The sequence below is a fragment of the Fringilla coelebs genome (assembly GCF_963513975.1).
Source record: "Fringilla coelebs genome assembly, chromosome: 3".
NCBI classification, from domain to species: Eukaryota; Metazoa; Chordata; class Aves; order Passeriformes; family Fringillidae; genus Fringilla; species Fringilla coelebs.
The window spans coordinates 20,550,873-20,577,347 of record NC_140030.1 but is presented as its reverse complement, the minus strand read 5'-3'; the positions used below and the strand labels follow the sequence as shown (position 1 = coordinate 20,577,347).

Here is a 26,475-nt window from a genome sequence, read left to right as displayed (position 1 = left end):
CCATGACATTCATTGGTGCTGTTCCTTATGTGCAAGATCAATAATGAACAATATCACAGGCAAATTCGATGCAAAAATTCATGCTATGCATTTAATAAGGTTAATGCTAAACAGGTAGGTATAAATCAAATTTCTTCAGTTCAAAGCATACAGTATAACATCTCCATTTAGTGTGGTTACCAGAAAAAAATAAAAATAATTATAATGTAATGGCTTTTTCTTAAAATAATCAAAATACATGTTTTTTGAGTCTCAGTACATCATGCATACTGAACCCCAAACATTTTATTAAGCTAAAAGCTTTTGCATTTTCTGAGGAGTATAACTTAACAGTAGCCAGTAGTTAAAAAACAGTAGTTTCTTTATAGAATCTAAATGTCACATAATTTCACCAACCTGTTTCAATAGACTTTATTCAATAACAAAGAGAAAATAACTTACTGCAATCATGGGATGGGAAATATGAAACATGGCATAATTAAGAATGCTATTACTATGTCTTACAATGTAAAAATGGTAATATGATTAAAAACAACAAGAAAAAAAAATCAGTTGATAGCTTCGTTACACAAACTAAATCTGAACAGTTAGATTACAAATCTTTAAGTCTTACCCTTCTGCACAATTTTGTCCAAAATGTTAAAGTAGTTCTTCTGTGCTGCACCACTCAGTGAAGTTAACTGGGATTTTGCAATTAACTGCAAAAGCTATGACAAAAAAATTAAAAGTCTGAAGAATGACAGAAGTGAAGGATGGTTTTAAATGCACATTTAGTGCATACACTCACCTACAATAGCCTGCATTGGCATTTTGTGAAAATATTACTACAGATTTCAGAAGACAAAGTAAGACATGGGGAAACCTTTGAGCATTCCCACTGGCATCCCATGAACAATTTCTGAAGGATGCACATTTTCAAAATACTGTACAAATGGCAAAGCACGTGACATACTTTATGAGCTTTAGTGAAGCGACAGAAAGTCTATTTTGGGGGCTCACAAATACAAATGTGAACTTGGATGTGGCTGGGTCCTGAAGTCCAGGAACATCACTCTGATACCAGCTACCAGAATTACAGCTTCTGAGTGAAAGTATCATACTGGTCAAACTGAAGCGTGATGGATTTAGTGTGCTACTTTCTACTCCTGGAGTGGAAATACCCTATGTTGCCTAAACTAGGCAAAACCAATTTCTGTATTATACCTACATTCAGGTCCCTGGTAGAATAAACCACAGGAATCTAATAATGAGCAGTGTACAAACCATATCAGTAACTTTCTCTAAAGTATTATAGTAAGGATCTCCTAGCTGTCTACACATCTGTCTCTGAAACCACTGTGAGCAAAAAAAAGTGAAATTAGGGCAAAATAATCACAACATCTTAAGTTCTTGCCTCCCATGAATGCCAAGCTATAGCTACTAGAGGTAGTCCTTGCTCCATTCTGGGACATTTGCTTTTCCATTTCAGATTAAGATTTGTAGGTGATAAGAACCATTAGCTCTTCAACAAAAAATGGTCCCTTATTATGAGAGACTTTGATGTTGTGACACCATTGCAATGTTTAGAGGTGTGGCACTGAGCTTTGCAATTTGCACTTTATAACAATGAGTTCAGAACAAGTGTTCTCAACACATGGAAAGGGAAAGCATGGAACAGAAAACAGCATTCCCTACAGAGTGTTCTGGTGCAAGGTAGCACCAAGTGTTGGCACAGAGGATGAAAAAGACTAAGCTTGCCAAAAATTATATTGTATCTTCATTTCTAAAACACCAATTTGACACTTCACTCAATGATAATCTTCCTTGGGAGGAAGAAAGAATACACCTGTTCTGTCCCTGATTTAATAATGTTACTTCTGGCTCCTCTGCACGATCTCTGACAAAATATTATGTGCTATGAAAGAAAGAAATAATTGTCCTGATGTATTTAAATACGAGCAATCTAGTCTCAAAAACCGTATAAATAGATACCAGGATATCTTTGTTGGCTTTTTCAAAGCCTATTAGCTTGATTAATAATTGAGAACATACCTAGAGGTCTCTGGCAGTCTGCCAGTCACCAAGTAGGTACATTTCTCTTGATTAAAAAAACCAAACAGTTATGTTGCTCAGTCTAAAGATGAAATTAAAGAAACAAATTCCACCTGATTGATTGTAATGAAGATTCCAATTTCAGTGAAAATTAATATGCAAGGATTCAGACAATTGTAGCAAAAGCAAAGTAGCAGAGTACTAGGATCTCACACACTGATACATGCAACATGGCTTGTGTTGTCTACTAGAGATTGTAACTTTGAATAGATCTCTGTTAACTCTGAAACATCGGGACAAAACCCACCCATATCAAATTCAGCATATCAGAATTTAACAGCTACAATGTTATCAATGCACTACAGCACCAACAAATACAAAAATCTAACTGATCCTACCTTCTCCCCCTCACTGCCCATCCTAGAGTCCTGGACAGACATCAATATTACTTTTAATAGTGAATGACATCTTTTTAGTTAGTTGGAGAATAATCTTGATGGTCTGGGATCAAAGGAGAGCTAGGGTAGAGTTTGGTCTTTAAAAATAGTATTCTTGCTATCAACAAACAACCACTGCCTCAGGGGAACTGATGCAAAGACATGATGAAAGTTTTGTATTTGCAAAACAATGCTAAATTTTAAAAATTCCGAATGAACTCTAAAACATTTAAAGGACTTGGAAAATCTATCTGCTATTTTAAATTCTCTTAGATTTCTTAGGGTCTGCTATTAGCAGAATAATGGTTTGGATTGCAAAGCCAAATTTCTGAATTTTCAAGTACTGCTCCTTCCGCAATGATCTTAAGCCTGGCTGACTAAACCAGCTTTTTATATTTCTTGGTGAACAGAAGAAAAACCAGTCAACATGCTTATACTGGACTTTGCACTTTGACTTGATCAACTGTTTTGAGCAACCCAGTTCAGGCACTGCAGTATCTAAAACAAATGCAAAATTCTAGACCTGCATTCCTTTTACCTGCTTGCTATTCCAGTGAGACACCCAAGGTTGACACCATTTATACCAAACCACCTTTTTTAAGTGCTTTGGTTTTCCTTCTTCCTACTGTTCAAGGCTGAAAAGTCTTGGGAAGGATCAAGGCTCTTGATTCTGCTCCCAAAACATCATTAGAAAGTCATGTTCTAAACCACAACACATACATATACCAAAAAACCCCCAAATCCTGCAGGGGAACAAACCAGGCAGGCACCCTAACCACTAGCCTGGAAGCAAATCCTTTTTGATTTGTTTCCACATCTCTTGTTTTTCTGAAAGTATAATACATTGCCTCATCTTCACAGGGATGGATAGAATGTGTTTTCTCTACAAATAGTCCACAGGCTAGTGGAAAGGATGTTATCCTGGTATGTTTATTTAATTTTTATTTGTGTCTTTCCAAGTTCAGGATGCATTCCAAGACATACAATATTTCTGAACAGTCTCACCATTGAACAGGTCTAGTCCTGATATGACTCAGATTTTGAGCTTCTCTAGGAGCTGGGACAAGCACTTTACTACCTCAAGTTAGATAATAAAATAATCCTGGGGCTAGAAAGAGATCAGTATCCCCAAAACAGGCATTTCCAAGTGGGCAGCTGCTGAGGCATTGAGGTAATTAAGGCTACAGTCTCAAGTTATGAGGAAGTTAAAGATAAATGCATAGATATCTTGTCCTTGATAAAAAAAACTGGAATGAATCACAGGACTGGTAAGAAGTTACAGAACATACAGAAATAGCAGAATACTTATACATCAAGTATTCTTCTGGAAACTTATTTGAAGCATATTTGAGATGCAGCAATGTATATTTAAGATTAATAACACTTTACTATTTTTGGTCGTATAGAAATTATTTTACCTTTAAAGAGAGTTAATTATCCAGACTGATGAACAACAACTGAAACTACCATCAATGGTAGGTACCCTTTTAAATGGCACAGCACACTGGCCATCACCATCCTCCTCAAGCTATGGGCTTTCAGAGAGCCATATAATGAGTTTTCACCAGAGAAAATTTACTCAGTTCGAAGTTGCTACTTGCATTAAAAATTACATACGATCAGGATATTTCTACAATTACCAATCATCATCTGTTCAGTGCAAAAATATTCCTTTTGTACATACAGGCACATCAGTAAGTGCATTTTTATAATATACATATAAAATGAAGAGCTTACTTTGACCACGTAATTGAACCTCCTGATGTCCTGAATCGCACTCGAGAAGTCCAAGCGGTTAAAGGCTTCTCCCAAGGTGCAATAGCCATGTCTCTGAGAAAGGTAAAAACACACTTTAAATGGAAGGAAACAAAGACAAAATTGAGCAAAGCATTCAGAAAAGCATTCTGACATGCAGCTGATGCTAATGGATACCACGCTCCCTGGAAATACAGTGCCTCGGACTGAAGAGTCATTTGTTCTACAAGAAATTAAATGAAACAAGATACACTATTTGTAACTATCAGGTATGTAGGCAAGGCCTTTCAATTCATACTAAATGTGTAATCTGGCATCACTGGTATTTGATTTCCCTGGGAATCTACTCTTGCATGGCCACAATGCTGGCACTCACTCATGGCTATCACAGTCCCCATTTGCCCTACACAAGGAAGGGCTTGCTTCTACAGCTGTCTGAGCCTAAATTATGAGAATTATCTGATTCACACTTGAGGGTGAGAACACAGTGAGTTGCTTCTGGGATCAGAAGAAAAAATGGTCTCAACATCTAGAATTTATTTTCCAGGTGCTAGAAGCTTAGGCACATTTTTTTTAACACCAAGAACAAAAGCAAGTACATTTTCCCTTGGTACTTCTCCACATCCTAAAGTGAAAATGGAAGTTTCAGAGGCTTTTGAGAACAATTTAAGGTGGTAGAAGCAGCCCAAAATGACATGGGATTATGTCAACTCAGTATATTTAGAGCCCACAAAGCCACACTGGAGCCAAGGACCAAATACACTGAGGCTAGGAAAATCTCTGACTGGTAAAAGAGTCTCGCAGAGCAGTGTGCTATCATGGTTTTATCAGCCCAGGGAAGAAGGATAAATAATTATTTAAAGCTCATTCCTAGACAGACTTCCTTGGTAAATTATGGGATGTTGACAAGTTTTGAAGCACAAATAATGTTCCTTTTTGTGTCCCAGTGAATCTTACCATGCCTGTACCCCAGTGGGATAGGACAGTTAAGAATTCACTGCAGAGTGGTGATAATTACTGCCTGTTGATTAATGACCAAATTAATTGCACTGCTTGCTCATTGAGCTGATGCACCTCAGACCCAAGAACACTGCACACTTCACAATATGCACACCTTGCTTGGCTAATAGCAATGAATTAACACATATGGTCAACAAAACTTTTACTGAAATTTTTGAAATTGTTTAAATATTTGCAGCTGTTCTCTGGCTAAACAGTTATCATTAGGTCATGCTTAAAACATTAACATAAGAGACATTTCCTTGAACAGACTGCTATGAAACTACAGTTCTACCTTTCCCAGTGTACCATCATGACAAAATTATTCAAAAAACATCTCCAATTTCATTTCAGCCACACTTGATTGGTTTTCTTTAATTTCAATGCTCTCCCATAGCATGTTTCATATGTTTCTTATCAAGACCTCCCTATCTTGTCATTTTGCCCTAAAAAAAAAAGTATCCAGCTTGGGAAGAAATGCTTCCTAGTTGCGAGACCATTATTTCAAAATCAAGAAAGATTATAACCTGGAAGAAAAACTAGAACCTCCAAATTATGCTTTAGATTAGCTTAAATTGCTGCTCTGGATTTTTCAGTTCATGTATTCTTATTCCTTGCTACTTTTTCAACTTACTACTCTCAGCTTTTAAATTTATACAGATAATTACTTGAAAAATAAGTGCTTAATTCTAACCATCTCTGGTTTATTTTTTTATACTAAAAACCCAAATAAGCCTGAAAGATGAATGGTCAAATATTAGAAGGTAACCAAAATATTTTTCTGCTCTCTCAATGGACAAGGAACAGAAGCAAATACTCACACATCACTAGTACAGCAACTTCTGCTGTAGGGGAAAAAATAATCCCTCTATATATGGGTTATGAAGGACATCAATGCATGATTTTAGGCTATTTGTATTTTGGCCTCAATTTACTTTTGAAACCTCAGCTTAACCTCATCATTCAAAGCCACGATGAGTGGTGACAGTCTGTTGTCCCCCTGCTCCTTCTCACTCTAATTTAAGACAGCACGAAGGGAAAAAGCACGTTTGAGACTTTTACAGACCAATCTAAATAACCTAATCTAGAAGATAAAGCAGAAAGAGGGCTGTGAATCTGGTGGAAGGCCTTAAAGTACCCTTCAGATGTAGACAGGCAGTGTCTTGGTCACTGGTCTAGAAGGTCTGCAAAGACTTGCAGAATGTCCTTTTATGTAAGCTCTCCTCCACAGCATGCCCTTCCTGAGTAAAAAGCTCTGTATTGTCTCTCTCAGCTCTAAAATGCAAAGCTCCTTCTACTTTTGCCTGCATGACTACAGTCATCAGTCTCACCTCCTTCCCCCTCTCCTGGCTGCCATCACCATGTGGATATAAAACCTCCTTACTGGTGTTCCAGTTCCACACATCCCAGATAGCCATGGCAATCATCAGCACAGGAATGAAACTCACACTTCAAGACAGTTTAATCTCTACATACAATGGATGTGTTTGAACTTTCCAAGAGGTCAGTCCAAGAGCTTTCATATTCCCTTTACAGTTTCATGATATAGTTTATATCCCAAACTGAAAGCATGTGGACTTTGTTGAAAATAACGATCCTCTTTGTAAAATTTGAAACTGATGTTTTACTTACTTCCATTCAAATTTACACCAAGATCCCAAAATAGGTGGCTGCCTGCAAGCAACTTCTTTGGAGATATTTCTCTGGTCTTGCAAATACTTTCCATTTTAGTTCAAAGAGACAGTAAAGATAGATGGGCTTGGATAAGTAGTGAAGAACTGTATGTCTATCCTTGCAAGCTCTCATACATCTACCACAAAGACCTACCAAGAAGTCACTTTGCCAGCAGCCTTTGCCTCACCATGTGCAGGAGTCCAGCAATGCCAATGAAGAGAGTTAAGTATAGCCCCTAAGACCACATGGCAAAATACTTTTTTCACTATACTGTCTGTCAATTAAGAACCACAAAGATTGTAGAAATTCACCCATGCCATGCAGACTTACTTCCTTGGTGCTTTCTTTATGAACATAAATCCACTTTTCACGGTAAAAACCTAAAATAAAATCAAAATATAATAATTTTAGGCTTCCACATTAGTTAATGCATTCCAGAAACTCAACTAAAGATACAACTTTCAATAAAATGCTTTGTAAGATAGTACAACAGTTTTAATGGAGAAAGTTTATAAACGATGAAAAAGATAACTAAAATTGTCACAAGATATGGACTTCATGAAATTAAAAAGTTATATTAATGCTTTTTTAAAACCACAAGAGCTGGCACACAATTGGGAGATGAATAACAACTTCTGTCAGCTGTGACCAATCACTAACATAATAGTGGTCCTACATAACTCCTGACTTTTTTTTAATACAACAGGCTCCTTAGTGTTTGAAAGTACAGCAGATATAGACAACACTTTTGTTCCTGACAACTCCACCCCTCTAATCCATTTTCTTCCATACAGGTGCCCGTTCTACATTGACTTGGTTCAACTAACTGCAGAGGACTGCAGGGAAGGCAAGCATACAAGACTAATAAAGGCAATCAGGCTGACCTTCAGCTTTTACAAGTCTTTCATGTTGTCAAATGAGACATACAAGCCCTTGAATCTTCTGAAATACCTGAAACTCAGACAAACCTGGAGAAGCTTTCTGGAACACCATCTCTCTAACAATTCTGGGGTGGGGATATACAAATAACAGATCATTCCAAGATCAAAGCATTAGAAATGCCAAGTAGCTGCTAACCAACTTACCTTTTTCAATGTAGTCTACCAAATTCTCTGCATCAGTAATTTACTTGCTGTCATACACATTTGCAGTCCAAAGTACAAGAATCTTTTGCAAATGAGAACTGATAAAATGGCTGTCATATCTTAATTTTTTAAAAGGGACTTGTCTCCAAGAAATTCAGGACTGATAAAATCTTTATCAAGAGATATGGATATTATGACAAAATATATTTATTTATGATTCTGGAGTTGGTTGACTAATTAGAACTTGAAACAAACAAAATAAACCATCTGCTTTGGGAAACAGAAGCTCCCATAAGCATCCAGAAGAATTTAATCTAAAACTAGTCCACAAAACAGAACAGTGGTTAGTATCAGAAGACACCTAATACTCAGCAATTACTATTCTTAAATGAATTACCTTTGGGTCTTTGGGAAAAAAAAAAGTCCAACACAATAAATGATCAATAACACAGTTTCAGTTAAGACATATCACTTTTGACTCCATAATTTGTTGTCAATACAGAGATAGGCATAATTTGGAAGGCTACTCTATAAGGTGAGTATAATATGACTATTATAACATTTCTCTGAACCTACATGAGTCTTCTAAAATAAATTAAAAACCCCAGCCTTACATTGAGAATCTGTGTTATTCCTAAAATGGTCTTTTTTCCTTTTCTTGGCTGCAAACTCACAGTCTTCATTATTGTACACTTCTTCATTCTCATCATCTCCAGTTATGATACTGAAATAAAAACATTAATTAGAATAGCAGTAATTAAATATTTAGGATGCATGCATCTTACAATTTTCTGCATTAAAGTCTACCAGCTGAAAAAAAAATTAAAAATCATGTTCTTAATTAAGATGCTCTGCCTCATTGTCTATAGCAACATGTATCTGGAGAGAAGCTGTCTTCTTTTCTTCCCAGAGGGGTTGAATTTTATGCCAAAGTGATTAATACATGAAAGTATCTTCCTAAGAGGTACCTTGAAAATCATTACTGACATTCAAGAAGGACTACTAAGGAGACAGTACTAGCTGGACAAGTGTAAAACTCTGCAAAGTTCTGGAGTACAAAAATCCATTTTTAGAAGTGGGCCAAGCCTTAACTGCACACAGGTAAGAAGTCTGTTAAGAGTCATTGCACATCCTTGCACAGGCAGAAAGCCAGCAATGAACGACATCTCTCTTACTACTGTCTCCTTTGGGGCAAAGAAAGTCCTTCTTTTAAGACACTTGTGATTCACAACTCTGTACATACTACAGGTGTCATGGCACTGTTCTACCAATGATTTGTACAGCATCAAGAGCCAAGTGGTCTGTCACTGCCAGAGACTCAATTCCACCTTATGTCACTTCTGACAGTTAACCATGTAACCCAACACTGAGGACTACACCAAATGCTTATGTAGCTCAAACACAAAGTGTGAATATAAAAAAATACACATATAAATTATTGAAAATCTTTCTTAATAAGCTAACATTTCTAAAATGTATATGCATTTAAAACTGTCTGTGCTACAGGAAATCTACACAGCTTCATGAAATTTTCATTCCATTTTTGCAGATAACTATAAGGACCAGCAACAAAGATAACAATGGGTGTTCTCTTTTCTAGCACTGAGAAGGAAGATACTCCATATGAAGGCCACAGCCTTGCACAGATAAGAATAATGAAGTTTAACTGGGAGACATATTTCTGCATTACTGCTGTTTGGCAACAAAGTTGTATTTGAAACTCCTGACATTCGTTACTATTTTTAATCTAAATTGGATCTTATCACTGCCAGTTTGAACTTCAGATTAAAACAACTGAACACTGTAAACTGAAGGATAGAAGCTTTTTCAAAAAAAACCTGTATCTGGGCATTAAGGGACAAAAATAAAATTATTTTAGTCTAATGCTACTACGTTACAGAGTTAAAATTTTCAGGTTTGAACCATCTGTTAAACAACAACGCAAAAAATTTTTGGCTTTTGAATTGTTCTAATCAGTACATGCCAGCTCAGCTTAAAGATACATGAGTTGATTTAATCTTAGCTTCTTTTGTTTTTTCAGAATTTGAACCTAACATACTACTGCATTCAGAGAGTGCTCAACACAAGGTGATTGTGTTATTTCAGTCCTTAATATTTTTAAAGCAGAGGATAAAAACTCAACACCTTAAAAATTCTATGCAACAGTGCCAAATATCACATCTGGTCAAACAGCAAAAGAGTTCAGAGGGAAGAAACCAGCAAGAGACAAAAACAAAAAATCAACACAAGTTATTCGATTATGTAAAATTCCATTCCAGCAGTTTGTTTTTGTGGGGTTTTTCCCCCCAAAGCTATCATATAGGAAATCTCTTACCTCACTAACATTAATTATTATTTAACATATTGGCTGCATCACCACATCATGTGAGAAGCTACGTCAGAATCTGAAGAGTTGCTACAGAACCAGAAATTGAGCCCAAAGCTCCCAGAGTTTTATCATCCTAACGACAGATACAAGACAGGGAGATAGATCCTGATACTCTGCAACATAATCCAAGCGGCACAGAAACCCTCTCATACCCCTTGACCCAGGGCAAGCAATGGGGAGAGGGTGGGGGCCACATTCCTGAAGGCCTGCTTAGAAGAGGAAGGTTAATATGGAAAGATTCCTGCTTTTGTTCCTGGATCCAAGTGTCCCTAGAAAGTAATTTAGGCCAGTAACATACCTGAAGTGACTTGAATCCCACTCCTGACACCCCACTTCCCCAAGCATCATATAAATAACTAAGGCAGCTTCAGAAGTCAATAAATGTAAGGAATTGTGAAGATGAAGACTGTTATTTCAAACACCTTTATCTGGCATTCAAATTTGCCTGTGACATTCCTGGAATTCCTTGAGTCTCTTTAGAGAAAAGACAAATTGGACTGTTACCTCTGAGGATCTTCTAATATGAGGCTTTATTTCCTCATATTCTGTCCCACTTCACATAGTTTTTCCCTACTATAAAACCATTCTTCTTGACAAACCTTTAGTCTGGAAGCAATGAATGAAAGCGAGGGTCCCACAGACATAAGAAGAATGGGACAGAGACACAGAGTTACCCAGTGACTGCTACCATTCTTTCCAGAAATCTGCAGTTCCTTGACAAGTAATAAAGCTGCTTTACTGTTCCAAAAGCAACCCCTGCCCCCTCAAACACCAAGCTAAGATACAAGAAACCAAATCAAGTGCTTCACGTGCCATATGGTGTAACAGAAGCCTTAATTTAGTGTTTTTATTATAATACTGCACGTGACATTTGAGTGCACCTGGCAGGATTTAAATACATACATAATACTGCCAATTTACAGCTATTCTTACTCTCTTGTCTTGATGACACACTTCATAAAAATTTATTCTAAAGCTTTTAAAAGCAAAGTACCTGGTGTCCTTAGAACTATAATATCTTAGATAGATCATGCAACAATTTCAGTTTTTCCAAAAAAAGTAATTTCATAGCAGTATTTAAATAACCTCTTGGGTATGACACTTAAAATGATGGAAAATGTGGCAGGGCTACCTAAGCTCCAACTATTTTCCCTCATCCCCTTGCTTCTTTTCACACGACCCTCAACTCATGCAATTCTCTACAGAGGCACATTATTTTAGAAGTGACTCTCACAGCCTGACCATGGAAAATCCTGAGCTAAGTGCACGCCCCAAATGATTTTGTCATTTGACAAATATATTGTAATGTTATCTGATCATAGATTCAAATCAAAGGACTTCTATCCAGTGCCAAAATCACTCTTGAGAACACTGCGTCTCACAGAATTAGACAAGAGACACTGCAGACTGAACTGAATACCTTACCAGCCCAAGTTGTTCATATGAATCTAACACATAAAAAAGTAAATATCACCTCCTTTACTCCTAAGTTGCAGGCTAATGAAAGACATTTGCATACAATTCTGTAAGGCAGTTCCACCCCCACCAAGCTTCTCTCCACCACAAGGCTTCAAGGACACAGTGCCACAGCGCTGGAAGCATCTATCTTTGCTTCAATTTACAGGCAGTCATGGCCAGCATTCACACCACAGAGCTTGAATGCAGCCCAAGCTGCATTTCCAGCTACCATGTACCTTGAACAAAAGGCACTCTTAGGCAAATAAGTAAGACCTACTGAAGTGATGGTCTTTTTTTTTCAATCTTCCTTTCCATAAAAGATCTAAAGTGCAATTATTCAAGCATTATGCCAAATAATTAAAGCTGTTCCACACAAATGATTATATTTTGTTCTAGCATGGCTATCATGAGGTCCACCAATTTTACTAATTCAGCAGCTGGATTCACAAGGCATTGGATGACTAATCAAGCAAAGTCTGAAGTTCAATTTTAACAAGAACACATTCTTCAATTTAAGTAACTTATGTGTCTTTAAGGTTTATTTCTAAATATGTTTGTGATTAGATCTTTGTAATTTCTGAAGGGAAAGTATTTGCAATGGGTAAAGCACAATGTTTGGTAAGCAACTCTACATTTTCTCTCACAGAAGAGAATAGGAGCAAAACTAGAAAGGGTTTCATTCAACTACATAGCTTGAATTTACTTCTTTAGAAAGGAAAACTGCTTTAACTGCTCCCTAAATATAATACTAAAGTACTAACTTCAGAAGAGATTCTTACAGAATATTTTATTGAAAAAGATTATTCCTTACAATGGATGTAAATGAACAAAATCCTGCTAGAACGGCCAGATTGGCATATGCCATCATCCCTATTCACAGGGCAGCTTAAAGAGAGACAAATAGGTAATTTTGACCTGTTTACTATATGTTTCTTCTACAAGGAAGCACTTTATCAAGTCTCATTTTTCTTTAGTGCTACATCATGTTTACAAATCTCCTAAGCTGAGTTATCTTCAATATACACCATGATTATTTCCAAATACACAAGATGGTACAGAGATCCAGCCAGCAGCACATCTTATACTGCTGTACCACAATGTGAAACCCTACCCATGACACAGAAGAACCCCAAGCCTGGGTATATGCTGGGTACAGACTGGATAGGAAGCAGTTTTGCAGGAAAGGAGTCAGGAGTCTTGAGGATAAGTAGCTGAAAACAGGTCAGCAGTGTGCCCTTGTGTTGTATTAAGCCAACTGCACCCTGGATTGGGCTATGTAAAGTGTACCCTGCAGACTGAAAGAAGCAAACATCCATCTTTATTTGGCATGAGTACTCATCTGGAGCACTGTGTCTAGTTTGGGGCCCCCAATACAGTGAAAACATTGTCATACTGGAACAACTCCAGTGGGGAGTCACCAAGCTACTGGAGCACATGGTGCACAAGGGTAGAGAGAACTGACCTTGCTCAGTTCTAGGAGCTGGTGCTGGAGGGAAATCTAATTGTTGTCAGCTTTTAATATGAGGCTATATATAAGATGGAGTGAGACTGTAAGGTTGGAGAAGGTGGGCAGAGGTAAGTCAAGTGGTAATGGACACAACCTGGGATAAGAGAAATTCTTACTGGAATGAGGAGGGCAGGGAGGAATGATACAACATGGGACAGCACAACAAAAACAAAAAAATAACATTGACAGTAACAGAACTTAGAACAGGAAGCCAGAAAAGAACTTCCATTCTTGGAAAAGCACAAAGCTGAACGGGGCAAGGCCCTGCAGAATGCAACCTCAGCTGGCCTTGCTTTAAGTATGTGTTTCAGCCAGATGATGCTCAGAGGTCATTTCCACTCTAAATTGTTCCATAATGTTGTGCAAATAGACGTTAATGGCAGTTTAGTGGCAAAATTTAATGGTCTTAATGGTATTCAGAAAGACTGATAATTCCTTTCATACTTATCAAACAGTATTAATTAAGCAACCTACATGATACTTATTTTTGAAGCAATTTGAACAATTGCTAAATACTTATTAGATTTCCCTTACTTTGCCAAGTATATTATTAAAGATATAAAAGAGAGATTTTTTTCAAAGGTATTTAGGCAACTTTTATGTTGGAGACTTGCTGAACATTCTTCCATACACAGTTTTGTATCCACAGTGGCCAGACTGTGTGGATAAAGAAGCTCAAATGAGATCAGTGACAGACTAACACAAAAGGAAAAAAGGCATGAAGAAAACAGTAGGTTAAGCTTAATAATAATGCTTCACTGCTTGATAACTCCCTTGAGGACTGTTTTACAAATTTAGAAAACACAGGTGTGTGACTACAGCAAGTCCTAGATTCCCAGTAAATCCCTCTCTAAACCAGATGAGTTGTCTTTTACTGGACTAACAACAAAACACCAAATGTCCCCTTTCCTCATTATGAGCACATTATGCTGGAATTTATGACCAAGAATCCTACCCCTGAGAATTACTTCTTTGTGGAGGAGTTTGTTTTGACAAAATTATTTATATGACACCAGCCTGTGGCCATTTGCCACAAGTTATTACTTTATTTACCTGATCTCTTTCTCACCTGTCCTACAGGAGCACACACAGTCATCTATTGTGTTAGAGAATGAGCATTAAGCTACCACTGATTGTATATTTGGAGCAAAGGCATTTTAGGGCTGCCACAAACAAATCCAACACCCACTCAGCAGAAAACCTTCATTCACTTCCAGGTTCAATATGCCTGTTGCACTTGCAATTTACAAGTGCCACTTTTACCTTCAAATAGTACTCAATAGGCATTGGGGGAGCAGGGCTTTTTGTTGGGTTTTTTTAAAAGCATTTATTGTTTTATTATTTTAAAAGACACATAGGCTAAGAAAGGATCTGGCTGCCTCAAATAAGCAACTCACAAAGCAGTGACAAAAGACTGCCTCCACAGGGTTCTCCTGTCTGCCTAACTAAGAAAACACATGACTGCATTTGTACACAGATGACATCAGCTACCACAAACAGTTGCAATGTGAATGGAAATTAAGTCAATTTTGCCTTCCCACCTGCTATTAATTCATGCAGAATCACTTTTTTTTTTTTAACTTACACAGTGTGGCTGATATCATTCAGCTGATTATTCCCATCCTCAAGTGCATGACTAAAGGTTTCACATCTTTTCCATCCATCTTCTGTTTTAACCCATCTCCATCCAGGGGATCTCCAGTCTTGGCCCAAAAATGGCATGGTTTCTCTATAAGCAGCAAGAAGATATTCTTTGTCTATTATTTATTTTAAAAGTCTCAAAATTTCCTGTCATTATTTCAGTTTTTTCTTTAGCCTTAAAAAGAAAGGTTGAGAAAAGTTGTCTGTAAAGCATCCTTTAAAGATTCAGTGGTTTAAGTAGACTTTTTATTCTCTAATGACATTCTTCTTGTCTTTTAGCATTTTATTAGATCAAGATCATTAGATTTCCTTGTTCTTTGGAGAACAAGGAAAAATATCCTGGTAGCCCATGAACAGAATGATACCAAAAAGAGAAAATTATATCCATTATATCATGTGTAATCTGCTCTGTCATGATCAAACAGATTACTGATTTTCATATGTGACTAATAAATGGTTTTAAAGAGATTTACAGCTCACAAAATCAATGTTGCTCCTTTTGTTTTTTCTAATCCTTACAAATACTGAGTTTGTGGTACAATGTGTAGTGATGTTTCAGGATAGGAATTTTAACATTCCCAAAAATCTTTTTATGTTGTTTTTGAGGTCACCTCCCATGCCAGCCTTTTAAGCTGATACCAGGACAAAAGGAGACTGCAACAAAGTCCATTGTGACACGTCTGCAGAAATTCCTACAAACAGACACAGCTATATTGCTCAAACAGTGTTCTGTTACCAATTTTCAAAAGTGAGATTCACTTCTGACACATTAAGAACAAGGCAGTTTTCTACACTTTGAAGACTATAACCCTGCCAGCTTTTGCTCTCTTCTTCCCATTCATCACACAAACATATTGCTCCTTTAACAAGAGATTTCACATGCAAGCTATAGAGGGAAGATAGCATTATCATATTCAAAACATATGCTAATATATAACACCTTTGGTCCTCACAAACATGCATTTTCTAGTATTTTTTCTACTTGAAAAAAAATATTAGGCCCCATCAGTAAACATCACTATGAATTTATTTAAAAATTTGCACTCTTGACCAGCATTTGCCCAATATATTTTTTAGAAAAGGATAAAAAGCCAGAAGACAAATAGGCTGGGTTTTTCTTTATTTAAAAATCTACACAGTATGCAAAACAAAGTGCATTGCCTAGGCCTCAGGATTGACTAAAGCCTCCTTCCTACTAATAACTCAGCTTTCTTCTGCTCCTAACAAGAACCTTTTCCAAAATTTACATCAACAATTCCCCCAGTTGCAACAAACTTTATTCATGCCTATCTGCTGTTCCAATCCTTTTACTACTTCTTAGGAATAATATGAACCATAAGTTGTTTAGTACTCCCCTCATACTGGTGTCTCTATCACAGAAGGGTTTGGGTTGGAAGGGACCTTAAAGATCATCCAGTTCCAGTCTGGGTGACACCTTCCACTAAACCAGGCTGCTCAGAGCCCCATCCAATCTAACCTTGAATGCTAAAAGGGATGGGACACCCACCACTGCTCTGGGCCAGTGCCTCATCACTCTCACAGTAAAGAACTTTTCCCAAAGACCTAAGCCTACCTTCTTTCAGTTTGATGCCATTCTGCCTTGTTCTGTCACTAGAGGCCCTTGTAAAAAGTCCTTCTCCAGCTCTCTTGTAGCCCTGCTTTAAAGGACAGGAAGACTGCTCTAATGGTCTCCCCAAAGCCTTCTCTTCACCCAGCTAAACAATCCCAATTCTCTCAGCCAGTGCTCACAGGCGCTCCATCCCTCCTCTGGACTCTCCTTAGCACATTCTCAGCCCTCCTATGGTGAGAATCCCAGAGCTGGATGCAGTGCTGCAGGTGGTGTATGAGGAGAGCAGAGCACAGGGGCAGAATCACCTCCCTTGCCTCACTGGCCACACGTCTTTTGGTGCACCCCAGAACACCTCTGGCTTTCTGGGCTGCAAGTGCACATTACTGACTCATGTTGACCTCCTTGTCAACAAGAAGCCCTGAGTCCTTCTCCTTAAAGCTGCTTTCAGTCCATTCTCTACCCATCTTTTACTTGTGCTTGGGACTGCCATGGCCCAGCTGCAGGACCTAGCACTTAGCCTTGCTGAGTTTCAGGAGGTTTGCACACACTCATTTCTGTCCCGTCAGGGTCCCTCTGGATGGCATCCCTTCTCTCCAGCTTGTCAACTGCGCTACACAATTTGGTACTTTCCAAAAACTTGCAGAGGATAAGCTTAATTCCACTGTCCATGTCCCTAACAAAGATGTTAAACAGGCCCAGTCCCAATCCCAGCCCTTCAAGAATGTCACTTGTCACTCCACTTGGACAGAGTTGTTGACTGGAACCTTATGTACCCAGCCAGTTCCTTATTTACCCAGCAGTCCTTCCATCCAATTCATGTCTGTCCAGTTTAGAGACAAGGAATTTGTGTGGGACAGTGTCAAATGCTTCTCACAAGTTCAGGCAAATTACATCAGTCACGGTGTGGTCCCGTATGGCCTCATGCACCAACTCTGAAGTCCCACCGTGGAAGGCCACCAGGCCTGTGAGGAAGGATCTGTCCCGGTGAAACCGTGCTGGCTCCCATCCTCTCACAGCCTAATGACACCCCAACACCCCATTCGTCCAGCCAGGCTCCGCACACCCCGCTCCAGAGCCCTCGGTGCTGCCCGTCCCGCCTGGCCCCAGCGCCTTCCCCAGCCCGCTCTGCCCACCCTGACTTTTAACACCTCGTCCCACACTGCTTCAGCTCCGCACGCCCTTAAGAGCCAACCCCAAACCCCTCAAGCCACGACCGCCTACGCTCAGCCCCAACCGCGCGGGCCGACGGGGCTCACACACACGGCCCCACAGATGTCCTACCGACCCCGCTACCGCCCGGGCCGGGGCGGGCCGCGCTCACCTCCCGGCACCGATCCCGCCGTTCGCACCGCTCCCTGCCCGGCGCTCGGCCCGGGCCCGGCGCTGTTGCCGGAAGTACCATGGGCCGTGCTGGCCACGCCCCAACCCCGCGCTGATTGGTCGCCGCCCGCCGCGCTTGTTGCTACCCGGCAGCGCGCGACGCCATTGGCGCAGCGGGGCGGGGCCGTCTCCGCCCCGGCCGGAGCCCGCCGCGTCACGTGACGGGCGCCCGCGGGCCGCACGTGCCAATGTTTTGGTCGGCGGGGGCGGGGCGTGTGGCGCGCGCGGGGCGGGGCGTGGGCCCCCGGGGAAACCCCCTCGGTGCGACCCCCCCCAGGGAACCCCTAGGGAACCCCCCTGGTGTGACCCTCTGGGAGAACCCCCCGGGGAAACCCCCCCGGTGCGACCCTCCGGGGAACCCCTAGGGAAACCCCCTGGTGTGACCCTCTAGGAGATCCCCCCGGGGAAACCCCCCCCGGTGCGACCCTCCGGGGAACCCGTGGGGAACCCCCCTAGTGTGACCCTCTAGGAGAACCCCCCGGGGAAACCCCCCCCGGTGAGACCCTCCGGGGAACCCCCCCCCCGGGGAACCCCCCCGGTGTGACCCTCTAGGAGAACCCCCCGGGGAACCTCCCCAGTGGACCCCCGCATGACCCCGTAGGGAACCCCCCCGGTGTGACCCCTGGGGAACCTACCCGGTGTGAGCCCTCCCGGTGCGAGCCGTCTCTTCTAGGACCATCGGGACTCCCCGGCATGACCGGCGTGTCCGGTACCTCCCCGCCCCCGCTGTGCCCCGGGTGTCCCCGGCGTGGTCTCCCTCTATGTGCCCCTGTGTGCTCCCCTGTGCCCCGGGTGTGCCAGCGTGCCTGGAAGACCAAGTTTATGGAGGGCCTTGTTTCTTAAAACTTTAAATCATTATTATATGATAGTATAAACATTTCAGATTTCACTTAAAATCAATTATTGTCACCTGTTTGAATGTGGAGAAAACTATAAAAAAAAAAGTCAAGGCATTAATAGTAAAATCAAAGTAGTATTTTCAAACATTGTAATTGGTCCTAAATTTTGTGCTGTAGAAAAAGGCTTTATTATTTTAATTATTTGAATTATGGGATTGACAATACTACAATTACTGCATCTTGTCCCTACCTGGAAGCAATCCTTAAACTTTTACTAGTCTTTCACATAAGAAAATGGAGTTTATGAGCTTAGAAAATAATTTCAGTGTCATAACAGCACAGAATTCAGCAAAGACTCAGACTGGAAGGGCTTTTTTCCTGTCTTTGGTCTTGAAAAACTCACGAGTAGTTATATTTGGTCTGGGATTCATTGTGTTCTCAATATGTTACTATTAATAATTAAACTAGAGATAGGATTCCTTTCTTTTCTTGAAGACAGAAAAAAAAGAAGTTGAAAACCTAAATATTTTTCAAGACCTCAATATCCTGGCAACAATATAGCCATGGCAAAGGTGCTGCCTTTGCACAGCCAGAGCCTGTAGGCCCCTCTCTCTGCCATTGCCTGACTGAAAACAGTCCCAGCCCTGCACTGGAAAATTATGTGAGTCAATATGAAAAATTCTACACCACCACTCTGCCAGGAGTGCATCAATCTCCTTTTCCAGCCCATGAAAGGTTTGTTTTTTTTTTTTTTTTTCTCTTTGGCATCTGGATCTACAAAATTCCTTCATAATGTGCCACAAATCCCTTTGTCTCTAGGATCCTTCTACATTCTCTGTCTTTGAGGTGTCCTGTGGTGTGTGGACGTACAACAGTGCTCAGTTGACTCATTGCTCTGGTGGGGTTTTTCCTTTAGGGCAGGCTGGATTTTACTAGCAGAGCTTCATGAGTGAAACCTCTAATCCAAAAGTGACGCACTTCAGAAAATATGCTGCGGTTCTCTTGTGTTTACCTGAGGAGTTAGCAGCTTTAACACCATGAAGGACAGTAAGCAGGTTACCTCTTGGAAAAGTGCAGCATTTTGGGGAGGACTCACACTGGAGCAGTTTGTGGAGGACTCTGGCTGAGAGGAATTCCATGCTGGAGCAGCATGAGAAGGAAGGAGTGGCACAGGCAAAGCATTATGAAATGACCCCAACTGCAGTTTCCCATCTCCCTGTGCCACTTGTGGAGGAGAGGAGGAGGCAGAAAAGTCAACAACAAAGAGTACAGTTGAGGCTGGGGAAAAAAAAAAGGGAGTTGACAAAAAGGTGCTTTTATTTTTTGTTCTGTTTCTCACAGTGCTATTTTTTAAATCACCAATTTTTAATTCACAGCAAATTAAATTAATCTTCCCCGAGTTGATTCTGGTTTACCTACGATGGCAATTGGTGGGTTATGGTTTTTGATGGATAGTAATTGGCTCTCTGTCATTACCTGGACCCAGAAACTTTTTCATTAATTTTTTCCCTGGTCCTGCTGAAGAGGAGGAGTGGGAGAGTAGAGGGGTGGGCGCCACACTTCCTAATATCATAGAATGGTTTGGGTTGGAAAGCATCTTTAAAGATCACCTATTTCCAATCCCCCTGCGGTGGGCAGGGCCACCTTCCACTAGATGGAGATTAAAGCTCCATCCAGCCTGGCCTTGAACACTTCCAGGGGTGGAGGATCCATCCCACTTCCCTGGGCAGCCTGTGGCAGTGGCTTACCAGCCTCACAGGGGAGAAGGGCTTCCAGGTATCTAATCTAAAGCTACTCTCTCTCAGTTTAAAGCTTTTCCCACTTTTTTTATCAGTACCTGCCCTTGTAAAAAGCCTCTCTGTTTTTTTTGGAGGCTTTCTTCATTTACTGGAAGCTGTAGAAGGTCTCCCTGGAGCCTGCTCTTCCCTGAACAGCCCCAGCTCTCTCAGCCAGTCTTTGTGGCCGAGGTGCTTCAGCCCTCTGAGCATCTTCGTGGCCCTTCTCTGTCCCCAGAGCTGGATGCAGCACCCCAGGAGGGGCAGAGTCCCCTCCTCAGCCTGCTGCTCACACCTGCAGTCACACCCACTGCTCACACCTGCTGGTCCTGCTGCTCACATCTGCTGCTCACACCTGCTGGTCCTGCTGCTCACACCTGCAGTCACACCCACTGCTCACACCTGCAGTCCCACCTGCAGTCCCACCTGCAGTCCCACCTGCAGTGACACCTGCAGTCACACGTGCAGTCCCACCTGCTGGTATCAAGCCCAGCTGGGGGATGTTACCCTGGGTGAATGCCTCACACTTCATGGAGGATACAACAGGGAAGGAAGAAACAGAGGAACTCGTATGCTTCCAGCTTTTTCCTTTTTTTCTAGTACAGGTCCTAGAAGGACAAGGACAAGTGTGTCTTCCCAGATTAGGCAGTCACACTCTTTGACTTGTGCTTCAAATTTAATAAAGTTATTAATAGCTGAGGTACATAAGTAATTGGGTTTTCTGTGACAACGCTCTCTCCTGCATATTTGCTGCTGCTCATCCCCAGCTATTACAATATTTCACCTGCTGGCTTCAGCATATTTATATTAATTATACAATAGAGGGAGCTGGAAGAATGTAATTTTTAATTTATTTTTTAGTAAAGAGCCACTTATTACAAGACTTTATGTATATGTGGTTTCATTCCAAGTGTCTAAAAGTCTTGTGATTATTCAACAAGCAGATGCAAAGCAGTTATTGCCCAGAATTACTACTGAGCTGTCCTCTCTTGCAGGTGAAATTTTCTCACTCTGTACTTCAAAACCAAAGTTATTTTGCTATATAGTGTTTGTGAAGTAATTCTACTATTTAATGTTTTTGACACCGTTCCATCTCCGTTTTTTTGTAACAAAATCTGATAAATTTTCAAATGACAAAATTTAGAGATATTTCCCATGTTAAGAATAGTTGCTATCTTGAGAGTCCCATGCTCTGACCTATAAAAAATTCATTGAAGACTGAGAAATTTATTCTAATTTTTTTTTATGCGTAGTTCATGCCTGTGTTAAAAGTATACAAAAGAAAGCATGTTGCTCACTTTAGGGGGGGTTTCAAGATGTAAAATAACTTAATAGCATGTGGAAGCTTTTAAGACTGTTTTGATCAACATGATATAGCTTGAGCAGTTCTTGAATAATTTAATATTGATTGACACTATTCCATTTCACATATTCCTTATAAAGTCCTATGGTAATTTTCTTATTCTGGTGTCACAGCCTTCTATTATGTTTTATTTAATACTAAAGCAGTTTAAACCTTCCCAGTGGAAATGGAACAAACTGATCTGCAGTGTGGCTGTTAGTGCTTTTGATGGTTTCAGAGAGATTTTAAAGTGAAAATTTCATTAAACCCAGATGAGTTTTGCAACTGGGATAGTTACCCTTACTGCTGATTGCAGGTCCATGTAGATGAGGCACTAGATCACCACTACATTAACATGAAATTAGGAGAATAAAATGGTAATTCCATCTTTCCCATTTTTTGCTATTAAATTACTGACTTTATGATTTCTTTTTAATAATCCACAGCAAGGGTGAATTCTTTAAATGAGCTTACACAGAAGGAAAGCCAAGCTATTTTACTTTAAAATTTCAATTGCTTGTAAGATCTGGGGCACATTACTAAAAGCAAAACGAATGTTATTTGGTGTAGCTTAGGATAACCTCATGGAGCATCTTGTCATTAAGATTCATATTTTCTTAACTGTTTGTTTTCTTAGCTGTTTGGTCTCAAAAGATGCATTGTAGGAATGTTTATATGTATTTATGTTTACATGTAGTATGTTAATAGGAATCGCTTCCAATTTTTTCTTAGAAATCACCTGAAAATGAGGGTTGTGGTAGATGCAAATGGCCTTCTTTCCTTTGGGAGAGTGGTTTTCATTTTGCTGAGTAATCTCTCTACATATTTAAAAAAATAGAATAGTTCTGACAAATAATGCCACGGCCTGATTCAGTTACTTAGCAACATTTAATGCTAACAAACAGAAACAGGAAAGTGATGCGGGAGCAAGAATTGATGATCAGAAACATCTTGTAAGAGCTTTGTAAGGAAAAAAGGATACACAGATATACAGTAGGTTATTAATGATTACACTCAGAAAAGTAATTATCTTTGGCAGATTTGCAAATCAATGTTAGTTGAAGAATTTTAATATGGGAGATGTATTTTATAATAATTCACTGTTGAATGTAAAAACAGATTTACTTTGGTTGGAACAAACACTATATAGCGGTGGGAAAAGAATTTTGAAAGCTAATAATTACTCTGTGGAAAAAATCAGTTACACTTTGCTGGGAAATAACATTAAGGGAGAAACTGAAGAACTTTCAGTATGGCAGTAAAAACCATGATTTTAGATAACTCCAGAGAAGCAATCTGAAAAAGAGCATGTACCATATCTTGAGACAAATCTTTAATTGAAAGCCCTGGGACACGAACAGAAATTACACTATTTGATCAATGGCAGGTTGGATACTGCAACTAACTAAATGTTCATTTTCCAAGAAATATGTGCTTTGCCTATTTTAGAGAAAGACAACTAAGAAAGAAAATTAATTTGTTTAGGAATTTGCAGTGTGGGGTGGAATTTCATGGCAGTCCAAGCTATAGAAATTGATAAGAAATTACTCATCAAAACAAGGTTTATTGCTTTTATGGTAATGAAGGATGGCAAGAGGTTTCTAACCTTCTTGAAATCTTTAATCTGAAAAAACCACCAATTTTTAGAAGCAGACTTTCTATATTGGTAAGTTACCATCTGTTTTCACTGTATTTGTATGTATCCATAGAACCTTTAAATTGGTTTGGATTAATGATTTCAAATATGTTCCAAAGAGAAAGTGATTTCTGCAGCAAAAGCTGGGAGCATAGAACTCAAGGAAAAAATGGATCAAAGCTGAGGACAATGTTGTAATAATTAAGATAGATATACAATTAATGTGTAAATGAGAAGATATCTAACTATTGAAGGAGAGAGGGATTTTTTTCTCTCTCGCTTCTGTTGGCTTTTTTTTCATAGGAAGATTTGGAACAAAGAAATCTAATTTTACAGAGAAGTTTCATCAGTATAGGAAGAGAAGCTTAGTCAGTATATATGAAAGAGTTGAATCTGACTGCTGGGAACTGAATGCAAACTAGTTAATGTACCTAGAAGGATAAGACAAGAAGAAAACTATTAGCCTGCTATTCTATAAAATGATATGCACTGGTGTTTGCTAAAAGGCTCAGCTGAAGGAGATGGCTAGCACAGCTGCTGGTTGAAAAGGGTAAATTTTCAAAGACTAAGAGTAAAATAGGGTTTGAAAGAGAAAGATAGCTGGAATGTTTAGAGAAATTAGATGTTTATTAGTTTGGCTGGCCCTGATAAATTGAGTTACATAGCTAGTAAGCAATCAAAGATGCTAGAATTTATATAGAAAACATATAGAGGATTGGAGAAGTGTGACAGAACTACAAAAGAGCAAATACTGTGTCTATTCTAAAAAAAAATGACAATAAATCCCATCAATTATAATTTGTAAATTTAACTTCTGGTGGAAAAATCCAATACTAATATGACTTCTATAGTGAGCTGGAATACAGAATTAAGTGTATGCATGTTAAATTGGTAGATGGTAGGAAATAGACAAGATCTCTAGGAATGTGGAAAGATATGCTAAGAATGAAAAATGACCTTGGAGAAGTGGTCTGAAACAGAATGAAATTCCCTACAGACCTTCTTTTGTATATCTACTCATAATTAAAAATTCTATCCATAGGGTGCTTTGCTCCCATTTAGCTATGCCTATGATACACGTGGTTTAATGGGATAGCATAAACCCAAACATTATTACTTATCCTGCCAGTAACTGTCTTTATCTCAGCAGCAGAAGCTGTATCTGATACAACAGCAGTTATTGTGATAAAGCTGATAAGTGAGGAAATAAAAAGGAAAGCATGTTGAATTTAAAAGAAACCCCAACCCTAAAGCTTACTTAGATGTACCAAATGAAATACCTATAAATAATAATTTTTTTAGTCAATTTATGTTGTGGTTTTTGGAAGCGGTAGAACAGAATCACACTTTCTGATTTATCAAGATTTTAATGGAAGCTAACAAACACATTTTAATCTTCTCCTGGTTTCTTCTAGGGTGGGAGGGAAGAGGAGGGCTGAGTGAGCAGCTGTGTGGTGTTTCACTCCAAGTGGCTTGAAACCATGACACTATTTCATCTACATGGGATGCAGCATCTTAACTTTAGCAGTTCAAGTTACTCTCAGCTACTGTGCTTAGCTCAGTGGTATCAAAGAGCTGTGGTTCTGGCTTACAAAATGTCCTGTTTCAGGTTTGTTTTTTGAAGCAAACTGCAAATGCATAGTAAGGAAAAAGAAAAGTCTTGTACAATAAAAATTGTGATTATAGTCCCTAAAGTCAAAGTGTCTTTCCACTGGCAGTGCAGACTCCACAGAAATTTCTAGATCAAGCTAACTGATTTCTTACTTCAACTGTTTTTATACTATACCTATGGTTTTTTTTTCAGAACTGGAATATCTTCCACTCTTACTGGAAGTCTTTCTCTGGTGGATTTGTGCATGTTGAACTGAACATTTAGTTTATTGAGATTTTAGTAAATTTCAGTTCCTATGTCTTTCATTTGAGCAATTTTCAACAAAAGGTGCAGAGGTGGGAAAAAGGCTAGAATGGGATATAGTGGCACAAGGAGGAAGAGGACATGTTGAAATAAAAACAATTGCTTGTGTAGAGGTAGGTGGTGGAATAAGGGGCTTGGAATAATCACACAAAGAGCTCTGGAGCATTGTAAGTTCTGCTGGCCTGTGTGTTTACTTCTGTGGGGTGCAGGTTTTACTCTCATGCTCATCTTTTATGACAAATGTAGTTAGTACCATGCATTATGTTTATCACCTCATGGTGCAGCTGTGTGGCCAGAAGTGATGTTTTAGCAGCTTTGGGACCTTGAGCCCTTGCAGACATTTGCATATTAGACTGAGCTTTACTGGCTGCTTTCTTTGAGGGGTGTTGTGTCTGCCGTCCATAGTGGCAGGCAGATGGCTGCTTGCACTGTGTCATCCCTTGCAGGTGTCCTGTAGGGGCTTTGAAACCTCACATTTCCACTCCCCTTTCTCAGGAGGCTCTGAATTAGGATGGTTGTCTCTTCAAAGCCCTTGGACATTCAGCTTCAGCTCAGGCTGTCCATGGCTTTGGCCAGAGGGACCTACTGTCATATTTAAAATGCGCCATCTCCAGCAAGTGGAAATTAATGCTTTTAATCTAGTCTTTGTGTACATGTAAGCTTCCATATTAGACTCTTTTTTTGAGAAATCAATTTTGGTTATAAATAACATAATTGTCTTTGTTTTCAATAGAGTAATTTACAGCACTGCTGAGTGAGAGGGGCATCAATGAACTATCAGGCTGACCCAGAGATGAAACAGCAAGCAAGCTGGCAGAACCTTTAGTTGGTAGGGCATTGGAGTGATGGGTTCAGAAGAATTTTATCTTTTCTTGGAAAAATGCAACTACAGGTGATTTTAATGAACAAAACAAAAACCTGAGGGCTGACTGTTATAGAGGTTACTGTATAATATATGGTTTATATATTGTATATTTACAACTAATTTAACTACTCAAAAGTCTTTCAGAGATTAGTACATGGTCAGTAATTTTATGCCTCA

At 39.5% G+C, this 26,475-nt stretch overlaps 1 protein-coding gene across 3 annotated transcripts in view; it reads right to left on the bottom strand.

Moving 5' to 3' along the window:
• FBXO25 (F-box protein 25) overlaps positions 1–17,955 on the bottom strand; it is a 30,270-nt gene extending 12,315 nt beyond the window's left edge. For all 3 annotated transcript variants that reach the window (XM_084203171.1, XM_084203172.1, XM_084203173.1), the window contains exons 1-6: positions 17,868–17,955; positions 14,921–15,064; positions 8,596–8,705; positions 7,227–7,276; positions 4,206–4,298; positions 614–707 (exon numbers count right to left, since the gene is read on the bottom strand). In XM_084203171.1, the coding sequence (XP_084059297.1) occupies positions 614–707; positions 4,206–4,298; positions 7,227–7,276; positions 8,596–8,705; positions 14,921–15,057 (484 nt within the window). In that variant the 5' untranslated portion in view covers positions 15,058–15,064; positions 17,868–17,955. The remainder of the gene's footprint in view (positions 1–613; positions 708–4,205; positions 4,299–7,226; positions 7,277–8,595; positions 8,706–14,920; positions 15,065–17,867) is intronic.
• Positions 17,956–26,475: the final 8,520 nt, after the last annotated feature.